We start from the raw sequence: 13,841 nt of genomic DNA, 5'->3' as shown, positions 1-13,841 counted from the left end.
GGGATGAATCTTAAAAGGCAAAGCAAAGTGGCCCATCAAGATAAAAACCTTTTGTGCATCAAAGGACATTATCAAGAAAGTGAAGAGACAACCCATAGAATGGGAAGTCAGGTATCTAATAAACATCTAGTATCCAGAAAATGAAGAATGCATACAGCTCAACAGCAAAAAGACAGTAAACCCAACTTTATGGCCAAAGGGCTTGAATAGGTATTTTTCCAAAGAAGGTGTACAGATGGCCACGAGCAGGTGAAAAGTTGCTCAACATCATTAGTCATCAGGGAAATGCAAATCAAAGTCCCAATGAGATACCACCGCATGCCTGTGACGTTGGCTGTCATTTTTAAAAATGGAAAATAACAAGTGTTGGTGAGGACGTGGGGACACTGGAGTCATGCGTCCCTGGTGGGAACATCCAATGGTGCAGCTGCTGTGGAAAGCAGGGGGTCAGTTCCTCAGTAAATTAAAAATAGATGTACGATGTGACCCAGCAATTCCACTCCTAGGTATCTACCCAAGAAAAATGGAAACACGTGTTCACAAAAATCCTGTGCGTTATTCTCTATAGCCAAAGGTGGAAACAGCTCAAATGTCCACCAACTGCTGAATGGATGAACACAGTGTGGTATCTTTATACAATGGAATAATGTTCAGCCATAGGAAGGAATGAAGTACGTATACATGCTGTGGCGAGGTTGAATCTTAAAAATGTTATGCGAAGTGAAAGAAGCCAGACACAAAAGACCACAGGTTGCAAGATTCTGCCTGTATGAAATGTCCAGAACATGCAAATCCATGGAGACAGAAGGTAGATTTGTGGTTGCCAGAGGGTGGGGAGGGGGAAGTGAGGAGTGACTGCTGGAGGGTTTCTCTTTGGGGTGATGGAAGTGTTCTGGAATTAGATCATGGGGATAGTTACGCAACTAAAAACCACTTTGAGTTTTATCTCTAAATTTAAAAATGTAAACACGAAGTGGCCCTGCGGAGTAAGAGGTCTGTGGCCCAGAGTCCCACGATGCCCCATGCAGGCTGCTGGGCATTGTCTTCGGCTGCCGGATGTCTCTTTCTGCTTCTTGGTGGGTTCGTGGTTGTGTTTGGTGGAAGGGTTGCTTCCAGAAGGCCTCGTGGTCCCTCCAGACTGGACTGAGGGGGCGTGGGCGTCCCTGCAGAGCTGGCCCTCAGGTGTGAGCGCGCCTGGCGGGGGTGGGCTGGCAGCTGCTCTCATGCATGTCTCCTGCCATGGGATTGGGCGCTTTGGAGCCTGAGGACACAGGGAGCCTTCTCTCCGCCACACCCCTGCCCCAGATCCTTCCCCACAGACCCCTTACATCTTGTTTTTCTCGTTCTCTCTGCCCACCATATAGGTTGCGAGATGGGACAGAAAACCCCTTGCTCATTCCCAGCACCAGCACCTCCAGCCTGCACCCCCCACCCAGCCCCTCGGGCACTCACTGCCTCCTCCTTTTGAGAGAGGACTTCTGAGCTTCCCACAAGGTCAGCAGAGGCCACCTGCCCAGACCCAGACCCAGGGCTTGTTTACCTTTCAGGAGAATCGGGCAGCACGCCATCAGCTGATGGAGGGGAAAGCCCAGGAGCCACCCCCCCATTCTCCTTCCTGTAAACTTCTGCCTGTGCTGCCACCGCCCCAGAGACCTGAGGACAGGGCCCAGGGCTGCTCAGCAGCCGCCTCCAGGATGGCAGTCAGTGGCCTTGGGCCAAATCATGGCTAATCACTTTTCCCGCTGCTGATTAACTGCTGGGAAAGGCAGGTCCATTTGGGAAGCCGAGACAGCCCAGCCGAGTCATTGCTGGGGCCGTGATGGAGATCGATGGCCCCACCAGAACCCAGGTTGAGTGCCCCGGGTGTCTCAGCACTGCAGCATCAGTGCTAGCGGAGGCCTTCCAGACCTCCCTGCATGTAATACCCACACGTATGTACACGCTGTGTGTGTGTGTGGACGCATCCTCCCTTCCCCCCGCCCCGTCATTCATCCTCCTGCCCGGTGGGCACTGTGCCACCCGAGCTTAGCTGGGTGGTGGAGAGCTCAGGGCAGTGCAGCAGCCGAAAGGGAGAAGGCGCTGCCGGCTTCTCTCCACGCTAGCTGCTGGAGGTGGAGATCCCAGATGTGACTGGCTTGACAAGATAAAAGGACTCTGTGGCTAGAAATGACATGTTTGAAAGTTTGTGTTTTAGGGGTAGCACGAGGCAGAGTTAGGGTGAGGGGCTTCTACTTTTTGTCTAGCCCCTGGGGTGGACACCTTGTGAGTGTCCGATGGCTTCTGTAGCTCTCAGGGCCTCCCTGGCAGTTTTCGCTCCTTGTCTGCTGTGGCCCTTTGGAGTTGCGTGTGGCGGGGCTCTGCACTCAGGACGGGCCTGGACGTCGGACCCGTGCGTTCACTCAGGGACATGTCTTTGGCTGCCGGATGTCTCTTTCTGCTTCTTGGTGGGTTCGTGGTTGTTTGGTGAAAGCGTTGCTTCCAGAAGGCCTCGTGGTCCCTCCAGACTGGACTGAGGGGGCGTGGGCGTCCCTGCAGAGCTGGCCCTCAGGCATGAGCGCGCCTGGCGGGGGTGGGCTGGCAGCTGCTCTCATGCATGTCTCCTGCCATGGGATTGGGGGCTTCGGAGCCTGAGGACACAAGGAGCCTTCTCCCCACCACGCCCCTGCCCCAGATCCTTCCCCACAGACTCCTTACGTCTGGCTCTTGTTCTTTCTGCCTGCTGTGTAGGTCGCGAGATGGGAACACAAAACCCGCAGGCTGAGCAAGGCCTTCGGCTCCCCATACCTGGCCTGCTACTCCCTGGGCGTTGCCATCCTGCTCCTGAATGTCCTGCGCTCTCACTGGTAAGCCGCACCAGGCGACCCTCGCCATGGTCCGTTTTCACTGTAGATGCGCACAGCGCCGAGGCAAGGGGGGCCGCTGCTGGCGGGACCGGGGTCCGTCGAGATGCGGGAGCGCGGCATGTGACACACAGGGAGCTCTGCCTCAAGGGCCTTGTGCCGCAGCCTGCCACCCTCACCGCTCGGGGCTGTGAGACTCCTGTCTGCAGACGAGTCCTATGGCCTCAGGAAGGGACAGTGTGAGTGGGACAGTGCCACTGTGCTTGGGGTGTGGGGCAGGGAGGAGCAGGGGGGACAATGCCTGGGTGGTTCCCAAGCTCGCATCCCAGCCTCTTTCTGTAGCCAAAGCTGCTTTAGGAGTCCCCTCCAGGTGCCGGGACAGGAGGCAGTGCCTGTGTTGGGAGCCCCTCTGGGGCCGGGGCCTGACCGTCTCCCCAGCCCTGGGTGTGGACCAGTGTCGAGAAGCTGCCCGGTCCATCTCTGGACTTGGGACTTGTCTGCCTTCCTGCCATTGAAGAAAAAGGCCAGAGTGGATGAACTGGATCTAGACAATGAGGTGCAGCCCCAGGCCTGGAAGCAAGTGTTCCTGCCACGCCCAGGCCAGGCGAGACCCCCCTCCCCGGGCACTGTGAGAGTCACTGCAGGTGGCACATTGCTGGCTCACGGGCTGAACGTGGTCCATGAAGGGCTTTAAAAATGGGAAATTACACAGAGAATCCCCATTTCTGACTTGTTGGGACAGACTAGAAGCTCCCCACATGGAGCAGTCTCTGGGGCCTGAGTGGCAGCTGCTGTTTGGATGGGGTGTGTGCTGTCCGGCCCTTGGCTCCCCTTGGCCCTGTCTCTCTGAGGGCATTGGGGCACATACGGAAAGTGGCTTGCTCAACGCTTGGGGCCTGGCATGGGAGGGCTAGGGCAGGGGCCAGGCTGGCAGCCAGGGCACCCTCGCCGTAGACCCTTGCTGTCTTCCTGTCCTGGTGGTGGGCTTGGCCTTCCTGCCAGCAAGAAGTGTGGTCGGGGGTCCTGCTAAGGTCAGCGTCCCCATGGGACCCCTGGCTCCTGGCCTTTGCTGCTTGGGCATTAGGGCTGGGGCTGTGTCATCCCCCAGAGGCTTGGCTCGCGGCACCACCCTGGGCCTCTGGACCTGCATGGCCTACATGCTGACCAGCTTCCAAGCTTTCCAGCCCCAGGGAGCATTTGCATGCTTGCAGTCTCCTGACAGAGAAGGGTCCCATTGCACAGATGAAAAAAGTGAGGCTTGGCGAGAAGCAATGATTTACTCGAGGTTTTACAGCTCATGGAGCCCTGACAAGGGTGGGAGAACAAGTGGCTTCAGGCTCAGCAGTGGCTTGGGTAGAAAAGACTTGATCCATTTAGGCCAGAAGAATGCGGCAGTCATAACACCTGCACCACTCCGGCTGGGCTCATGGGGTGGGAGGTGTAGAGCAGGAGTGATGGGCCTCTTTCCCACCCCTGCCACATGTCAGCCACCTGCAGACGGGCCCTGGGCTGCATCAGCAGGATGGTGGGCAACCTGAGCCTCCGGACCCCAAGCACAGGGGTCTGAGGATGAGCAGAGGGCTGGGGAGGGATTCCTGCCCAATCCCATCGTGGGAAAAGGGAAACTCACTCAGCCGAAAACCTCGGGGCCATCTTTGATGGTTTCCTGCCACCTCCCTGCTCAGCCCAGCAGTACAACCTGTGATCGACTCTGTAACCCCACTCCGATCCCCTCACCCCACTGGCCACCCCTGTCCTCATTGGCTCCAGGCCTTCAGTCCAGGCCTCCACACAGCTGCAAGGGCGATTTTGCTAGAATGAAAATCAAACCGTGTCATCCCTGCTTAATAGGTCCGTTGCACTAAGAATAACACCTGGCTCCTCAGATGGCCTTCCTGTGCTGTCCGAGGCAGGCGGGCTCCCCCTTGCCCTCTGCACTGTGCTCCGGGTCACCTCCACCCCATTCCCATTGCAGGACCTCTGCCAGGCTCTGCTCCTGTCCTCTTCAGGTCTGGCTTCGCCTGGTGCATTAGTGCTCTGCGTCCGAGGCACCTGCCAGAGAACCCATCCCCACCAAACCCTGTGTATGGAAGCCCTTGCTTGGACACCATCTCCAGCACCCCTTGGGCTCCTGCTCGGCTCCTGCAGAGTCCTTAGCACATGCTCTCCATCCATGTGTGGGCTTCTGCTCTTACTTAAGACCACCTTTCTCTCAGACTGTGTCTGCCTTGTTGGATCACATCTGTCTTATTGGTCAGTCTGTCCCCAGGGCCAGATGCCACACCTGGAGGTGGTCAGTAAGTATTTGAGCCTCAATGTAGTATAGGAGGAGCCTGCACTGGGAGTGTGGAAGCCCAGGTTTGAGCCCAGCTGACTCCAGGACCTCTTAGAGAGAGGCAGAGGTCGTGGGATGCCTGGCAGGCTCCACAGTCTCTAAAACCCCACGAGCGCTCCAGACATGTAAACAGTTTGCCTCGCCACCCCAGGCACGGCCCTTCTTTCCTCTGGGCCTTGCTCCAACTGTGGTCACAGGGCCAGAGTTTCAGATGGATCCAGCTTTCCCTCCCATGGGGAAGTGGCTGCCTGGGGCACAGGGAGGGGAGAGGCCTTGCCTCAGACAGGCCTGTGTTGGTCCTGCCCACCATGGCCCACTATGGCCCCTGAGCCTCAGTGTCCTCAGCTGACCAACAGGAGAATCCCCCTTCTCAGTGAGGCCTAGGAGTGCAGGACATGATCTCAGTAAACACACCATGGGTGCTCAGTGTGGTCCTTGCTTCCTGGTCTCATGCCAGCAGCAAGGCACTTCATTCTCAGGAGCTGCAGACCCTCAGGAGCTCCCCCTGGGGCCAGCTGGAGAATCCTGTAGTGGGCAGGCCCTGGAGGGGAGGGGATGTGAATTAGAAGGGCAGAATGTAGCGGCCCCGAGATAGGTGCAGGGAGGGCTTCCTTCCTGCTGCTGAGACAAGGGTGAGCGGCCCCGGATGTCACAGAGATGCCCTCCATGCCCGATGCACCCTCTCACCTATTTAAACACGATCTGCTTGATACAAGCAGCACATGAGGGAGGACGCAACAACCAACCCACCTCCCTCCCTCTGCCTGCTTCATCCTCTGTCCCATCTCCAGGTCCCCAGGGCAGTCTCTCAGCCCTGCAGCAGGGCATCCACTTGCACAGACTCCTCACCTGCATGTGACCTTGCCCGTGTGTGGCCTGGGTCAGAGGGAATCCTAGAAGATGGGGAGCGGCCTGCTTCCTCCCCTTGCACATGTACCCCCAGTAAGCCATTGGTGACCCCCTGCCGGGGCTGGGCAAGGATGGCTGGGGGTAGGGGTGGTCTGAGTCATGGGTAGAGTGGCCTGTGGAATGGGGCAGCCAGGGGGGGATTAGGTTAGATAAGTCAGGTGGGATCAGGCAGCACCTGGATGTGGTGGGAAATAGGGAGCCATCAAAGGTTTTGGAGTGGAGTGGGGGAATGAATTAGTGAACCGAGATAGTTTTTGGATGTGCAAGGGGCTTCCTTGCCTTCCTGAGCTAACCTCACTCACTGGGTGCTCTTCAGCTCCCACCTCCAGAGGGAGGCCTTGCTGGGGTACCGAAAGCAGAGGGCAGCGAGCAGTGCCTAAGAGCGGGAGGAGCGTGGCCGCCCCGAGGCTGGGGTCGAGAAACAGCTGTTGGGGCAGTGCCCAGGCCAGCCCGCGGGGCTGAGCCGGGCAGGCCCCCTGTGTCTGCTCCCGTGGTTATGAAACCCTCCACTCGGGGTTGGCTGCCGGATGTGTTTGGCTGTTTGTGCTGCATAGTAGCTTTCCTCCTGCAGTGGGGTCCATTACTCTCTGAAAACTCAGCTGGTGAGACCTCAGCATCTCCTTCCACCCTTCCCCAGCCCCAGCCCGGCCCAGGGAGCTGGCTACTGTGGCTGCAGTGGCTGCAGCCTGAGCCCAGTCAAGCCAGATGGCAGCTTAGCTGACTTTTCCCTTTGTTTTCATCTCCAGATGAGCCTTTCCTGCAGGGCATGCACTCAGGCCCTTCCTGAGGGATGAGTACCCAGACACCCCAGCCCCAGAAGTCGCCTTTCTCTGCAGCAGCTGGAGAGGCGGTGAAAGCTTCTGCAAACTTAACCTCTTCAGGAGACCGGAAGCACTGCCCTTTACCCCCAAACGCGTATTGTTCTGAGTTCTGGCCTTCATGAGCCCAAAATTCAGACAAAAAAGACTCCAGAAACCAAAAAGCACCCACCCCACTGTTTTCTCTTCAGCCAGGTGTCTGTCGGCCCTCAGTGGCCGTGGACTTGAATGGGATCCTTGCCCCTGCAGGCTGGCTCCCCCCGGGGGCGGCTACACAGGGAGTAGGGCTGGGTCAGCTGTGAGCCTCCAAGAGGTGCAAGAGAAAGGACAGTGGAGGAGAGGTGGGGAGAGAGAGCTGAGCCTCGGTGTGGAGTCAGCTCCTTATCTTCTGCGCTGGAGTGTGGCCTCCCTGTAGCCTCCCTGTGGCCCTGACTCGAGTCCCTCCTTGCCAGCCTTCAACAAAGGCGATGGCTTTGGACCAGTCCCTTTCCCATCCATTCTGTTCCCAGCTGGCACACTGTGGCCTACAGGCCGAACCCCACCAGCCGCCTGTGATTTTTACATTTTCACATGGGTACATTTTCTTAATTGTAAAATATACACACACAAATTATTACAATTTTAACCACCTTAAGTGTGCAGTTCGATGGCATTAAGCACATTCACGCTGTTGTGCAACCATCACCACCGTCCGTCCGCAGAGCCTTTTCCATGTTGCAAAACTGAAACTCAGTGCTCATTAAACACCAACTCCCCTGTCCCCTGCCCGAGCCCTGGCAGCCACCATTCTGCTTTCTGTCTCTGTGAATCTGGCTACTCCAGGTATCTCAGATAAGTGGAATCACAGTCTTTGTCCTTTTGTGACTGGCTTATTTCACTCAGCATAATGTCCTCAAGGTTCAGCCGTGTTGTGGCGTGTGTCAGAATCTGCTTCCTGTCCGAGGCTGAATAACGTTCCATTATGTGTGTACCACATTTTGTTTATCATCCATCTGTAGTAGAAGAGAAGTTGGGCTGTTTCCACCTCTTGGCTACTGTGAATAATGCTGCTATGAACAGGGGTGTCAAATATCCGTTTGAAATCCTGCTTTTGGTTCTTTTGGAAGTATACCCAAAAGTGGGATTGCTGGATCACGTGGTGACTCTATGTTTACTTTTTCGAGGAATCACTACACTGTTGTCCACAGTGGCTGCACCATTTTGTGTCCTACCAGCAGTACATGAGGGTCCCAACTTCTCCGCATCCTGGTCAGCACTTGTGATTTTCTGTCTTCTTTACAGTGGCCCTCGGAATGGGTGTGAGGTGGCAGCTCCCCATGGCTTTGATGCGCATTTCCCTACTTGTTCAGGTGCTCAGAGTGTCCCTGGTTTAAGGTGCATACCTGGCTCTCCAGTAGGGGGAAGGGCAGGTGCCCTGGCTCAGCCTCAGACCTGCCCCTGACAGGCTGTTTGACCCTGAGTAGGTCACTTCACCCTCTGAGCCTTGGTTTCCTTGTCTGTGAAATGGAATAGCAGTCCCTGCCCCGCTCTGCACTCGGGAGGGATCCAGGTGGGGAAGCAGGAGCCACTGTGGAGCAGGGGAAAGTCCCTCACTTACTGGCTCCCCAGAGTGTGTGGGAGGGACCCAGAGCTGACCTCACTCAGACCACACAGGTGCAAGCAGAGCCGGGAGGGAGATGGTGGGGAGGCTTTGCTCGGGAAGAGGTGTTGGAGGGGAGGCTGAGCTGGAGTTACGCTGGTGAGAAGGGCTGGGGAGCAGGCCGGCTCATTAGGAGACCCAATGGAGGGAGCGTGTTGTGGAGGTGAGGCCAGAGCAGGCACCTGTAGAGTGGCCAGGCTCCCATGGGTGTGGTCGTCTTGCAGCAGTAAGGATGGGGTAGTGACCTGCCTGTGAGCAGGTCCCTGTGGCTGCATGTGGGAGCCGTAGGAGGGTGGAGGGGGACTGCTGTGCCTGCATTTCTCCTGTATGCATGCCAGCAGGAAACAGAGCTAGGGGGACCCATCTCTGATCCCTTGTCCCCAGGTAGGGCCCCCCCCTTTCTCCTCCAGGCCCCAGCCCAGCGTCCTATATGCCTAGGGAGACCAAGAGGACAGGCCTACCCACAGCCCAGCTCCAGGCATGAGGCCAGGGCCTTGCAGTCTCCGGTGGGTCCCAAGCGGTGAAAGAGCAGGCCAACATGTCAGCTGACATGCCCCAGCTGTGCAGCTGGAGGTGGTAGGGGAGGCCCTGGCAGGACATGCGGCTCATTATTTGGAGGCAAGTGGTGCTAAGTCCAGACCGAGTGGGCAATTAGCACAGCCCTATTGGCTCTGGCTGTGTAAACAGGGAGGGCTGGCTGATGAGCTCAGGGGGCATCTGTTGAAGCCCCTTCCCCTGCAGCTGTTCCCCTCCACAGCCAGCCTCAGTCAGAGCCGGGTGGCCTGGAGCTGCTGCCCTCTAATGAGCCTGAGAAAGACTCATTTCTCGGTGGGGAGGGCACAGCGTGGGCAGCCAGGCAGGGCCTGGGCTGGGCTTCGCAGGGCTGGGCCGCAGCCCTTCCTCCCGCCAGCCGACTTCCGCCCAGACAGTGGCCCTGGGAGGAGACGCAGCCAAGGTTGCTCATCGGTCGCTGGAGCTGTTCTCCAGCACACATTAGGAGTGTCTGGGGTTGTCTTGGAAATGTGACCCCAGCACTCCCTCTGGGTCTACTGAGTCCCACTCTCTGGCATCCATATGGCCTGCTTGTCCTGGGCCTGGAGTATGGCTGTCAGTTGCGCACTGTCCTCAACCCGAAGGTGCTCCCAGGACAGGCTGGGGAGGGTCGGGGTCTGGAGGGTGCATTTGGATGGGTGGGGCCCATGGCTGGAGAAGCATCATGACCAAGGCCTGGCAGGGCAAGCCATCTGCAGGTGGCTGAGTGGGCACGTGAGTGTGGAAGGGGGAGACCAGGGAGGCAGCGGCTTCCACTTGCAGGCCAGCTGCAGCAGATGCAGGGCTTGGGGGTGAGCAGGCCCGCACAGGGCAGGTGCGACCTGTGTGACACCTGTCTCCTCCGAGAAGCCCACTACCCCCACGGCAGTCTGTGTTTTCAGAGCTCCCCAGTGATCCTGAAGCAGCCAGTCAGGTCTGCAGGACGTAGCCATGGAGGATGTTGTGCTCCTATGGCTTTGTCCCTGCGGCCATCAGTGGCCTGGTCACTGCTGCTCACAGGCCGTTGTTGGGCCAGGCCTGATGGCCGAGTGGCTGGCTACATGAAGGAGGAAGTGAAGGGGCAGACAGGAGTGTTCACCCCGGGGGAGGCTGTGAGCAGAGATCCAGCACCTGTGGCATCACACAGCCAAAGAAAAGCAACTTCTTGGTCTTGGTGGACAGGTCTGGACTTTTAAAGAGCAAATGTGGGGGCTTCTGGTCAAGATGGCGGAATAGACAGTCCCCAGCATCACTCTCTCCCACAAGTCAACCAATTTACAGCTATTAAAAAGCAACGACAGCCAAGCTGGGGCCGCTAGAGCTCAGGAGAAGAGGAGGAGAGACCTACGGAGTGCCTGAAGGCAGGAGAAGCCACCATAAGAGAAAGGACTGCTCCTACTGTTTTGAGCCCCAGCCACTTCAAGTCCGGCCCTGGTGAGTGCACAGGGCAGGAGCTGGCAAAAGCCACAGCTGTGCCCTTCATATGAAGTTGCTTGGAGGTGGCAGGGGAGAAGAGGGCCTTGGTGGCCCCCAGGTCAGCAGACCACTAATAGGGTTCCCTTGGATCCACATAGGAGCAAGGAACCACAACAACTGAAAACAGGAGCCACTCAGAGGCCAGTGAGTCATTGCAAGGGACTAGAGCATGGCCCAACCCATGGGAAGTGTCTGGAGTGCAGGCAATGGGGGAGACGAGCCCACCAGGGGAACATTGGGACACAACATGGACAGCTGATCTGCCCCCCAATCAATGCAGGACCACTCAGAGGAAACTGGTCAGGAATATAGAACTGCATGGGACGCAGTTTGATGAAAAGACTCAGTCCCAGACCAGAGTTTCTACACGACCCAGGTGCACAGGATCTCACTAGACCTGGAAGTATCTATAAAGTCAACCATTAAACCGTGAGCTTCACAAAAAGCCTTCCCCAGGGAATCAACAGCAAAGCAGCAACTTAGCTCAACCATAGGACTCAAGTGCTGGTCCCCACAGGAAGTTCCCCCATTTTAGAAGTAAGCAAAGGACAACAAATTAGTTCCAGCACAGAGTTTAAGTGGTGGGAACAGCAAATAATCCAACACAGAACTGGAAGAAAAAACAAAATACACACAGACCAGAGACAAAGTTTGATATTAACTAGTAAAGGTCTCATCACCAAAGAACACCTATAAAACCTAAAAGGACTGGAAGTCCCCTGGGCTACCAAGCCAGGGATGGGGGAGGGATGGGGGCCCCAGCCATGCCCCTCGACACCTGAAACCAGCCCAGCAACAACCCCTGAGCTGCTGTGGGAAGCACCCCTGGCTCTCCCAAGCTGGGGTGGTGGGGGGCCTCGGGCCTCAACCACATCCCCACAACACCCACGACCAGCCCAACTATGACCAATCCATTGCTGGAAGCCCCCTGGTCTCCCCTGCAGGAATGAGGGGGGTGCCAGAGGCCTCAACCCCTTCTTCCTTCTCCCACCATATTTCATTCCCCCCTCCCCTCAGACCCTCCCCCCAACTGCTCTGCAACATCGTAGAATGTAAAAAAATAATATTAATAAAAGAACTTAGGAAAAAAAAGAGCAAATAGGGTTTCCATAGACTAGGAAGCAAAGTGCATTTTCTACTGCTGTGTAACAGACTCTCACAAAGTTAGCAGCTTAAAACCACACAAACATACTCATACTTACTATGTGACGGTTTCCGAGAGTCAGGAGACCAGGTCCAGGGGTCTGGATCCTTGCTTAGGGTCTTCCCAGGCTGCAGTCAGTGTGTGGCCAGGGCTTCAGGCTCATCTGAAGTGGGGTCCTCTTGCATGCTCACCAGTTGTTGGCAGGATTCTAGCCCCTGAGGCCCCAACTCCTGGTGGCTGCCATCCGTCCTTCCCTTCAGGTAGCCTCATCAAGGCCAGCAGGAGACAACCTCTACTAGTTCCAGTCTCTGCTTTCTCTCTCAGGCCTCCAGACCCTCTTTGAAAGGCCCATTCATAGTCGTCTCCCTTTTGATTAACTCAAGGTCAACTGACTGCCGACCTTAATTCTATCTGTGAAATCCCCTCCCAGGAGTGAGACCCACTGTGTTCAGAGGTCAGCCTGCACTCGGGGGGTTACATGGGGCATGAGCTCCAGGGGCCGGAGTGGGGCAGGCTGTGGGGTCTGTTGGAGACTTGCCTTCAGGGAAGGGCCTTGGTTAGGGTAGGATTTGGAAGGGTGCCAGCCATGGGAGTGGAGGGCACTTTGGGAGGGGGTAGGGCAGGAGGAAGGCAGAGGCCTGAGCTGGGGAGCGGTTGGGGTCTCTGCAGACTTAGAACCCAAGATTTGGCAACCAGTTGGATGTGCAGATGAGGGGGTCCCTACCACCTTCACCCCGTGATGCCTGCAGTTCTGCCCCCTCCTGTCTGGGTCGGTGAGCTGTGGGTGGGACCTACATGGGGCCTGTGGAAGCAGAGGCCTGAAGCCCCTCGGTGCAGGCTCAGGGGAGAGGTGGGTGGCGGGTGGGGGGGCACCCTGAAGGCAGCTGGAGAGCAGGAGGGAATCTGGGTTAGGCTTTGCTGGGGCACAGGGGGGAAGGGGGAAGGGCTGCATCTCAGCAAGGTGAGGCCCGATGTGGGCAGGCCCAGGTACAGCAGCCTGCACTGCACAGCTGGCGAGCCAAGGGCTGCAGCTGGGAAGGCGGAAGAGGAACCTACCCCTGCCCCAACACATGCCCCAGCAGCAGCTGTTCTCTCACCCCCGGGAAGAGGGCAGTGATCAGCCCAGGACTCCCAGGTCCCAGGGGCCGCAGAAGACGGTGCTACCGGTCGTCCTCCCCGCCATGAGGCTGTGGTCTTCCCTGCTATTCCCGGGCCACGGGAGGCCCGTGCTCCTGCTCGTCCTACCCCAGCCCATCTGCTTCCTCGTTTGTAAGACAAGACAGACTCTGTCTCTGCTGTTGAGGGGTTTTGGAAACACTTTGAGAAGGTGACCTGTTATTGAAATGCACGTAGTGCTTAATTCAAGTCCCTTGGTGATTTTCCGGGGTGGTTACGTGAGGAACTTTTTTTTTTGTTTTAGTAGTTACATGTTTATTTTAATATGTATTAGGAAAAATAAGCCCATGAGACACATAATTTCACGGATAGTGTTATCTGGTCTGAGCGGAAGTGCCAAGAGTGAGCTCATCTCAGCACGAGATAAAGGAGAGGACGTGGTAACTGGCAGCTCAGGCTGATGCCATCGTGGGGATGCCCTTGAATGACCAAAGTCAGCTGCAGATGGAAACAGGATAGGCCTGTCTCTGCGTTGTGGATGCTGTGCGTGGCATCCCTGGTGTGAGGCCTGGGACCTGCCAGCTGGGGACAGCGATGCCCCCCTGTCCCCACCTCCACCCCAGGTAATTTCAGGGCAGCAGAGGACAGACAGCCTCAGTCACATTGATGATTGAAAGTTCAGTCCAGGTTTTAGAAATAGAACCTGAGGCAGATGAAGTGTCTATCCGCCCCCGCCCCCAGTGCGGAATATTTCCAAAGGAAATTGCTTCTCATTACCTCATTCTGTCGTGGAGCACGTGGCCACGGAGCTACTCGTCCCTCCGGTAATTTTATGTGTGGAATGGACTGTGTGTTCCTGGCTTAATGGAGGAGCTAGGACACCATCAATCGCCTAATTGGGGCCGGGCTGCATGGTTCCAGTAAGCCTGGCTGCTGCTGCGGTCATGGAGTGTATGAGACTGGCCGGGCGAAGGGCGACCCAATCAGAGCACCTGGAGGACGTGGCCCTGTTCCTTTGCTAACTGTTGGAGCG

The 13,841-nt window shown here is 56.8% G+C and overlaps 1 protein-coding gene across 2 annotated transcripts in view; it reads left to right on the top strand.

Moving 5' to 3' along the window:
• The window catches only part of PEMT (phosphatidylethanolamine N-methyltransferase), an 84,674-nt gene that overhangs the window by 60,142 nt on the left and 10,691 nt on the right, over nucleotides 1–13,841 (top strand). For both annotated transcript variants that reach the window (XM_063112511.1, XM_063112510.1), the window contains one exon: nucleotides 2,728–2,843. In XM_063112511.1, the coding sequence (XP_062968581.1) occupies nucleotides 2,728–2,843 (116 nt within the window). The remainder of the gene's footprint in view (nucleotides 1–2,727; nucleotides 2,844–13,841) is intronic.

The sequence above is a fragment of the Cynocephalus volans genome, chromosome 10 (genome assembly GCF_027409185.1).
Source record: "Cynocephalus volans isolate mCynVol1 chromosome 10, mCynVol1.pri, whole genome shotgun sequence".
Classification (NCBI taxonomy): Eukaryota; Metazoa; Chordata; class Mammalia; order Dermoptera; family Cynocephalidae; genus Cynocephalus; species Cynocephalus volans.
This window is presented reverse-complemented; position numbering and strand designations above follow the sequence as displayed.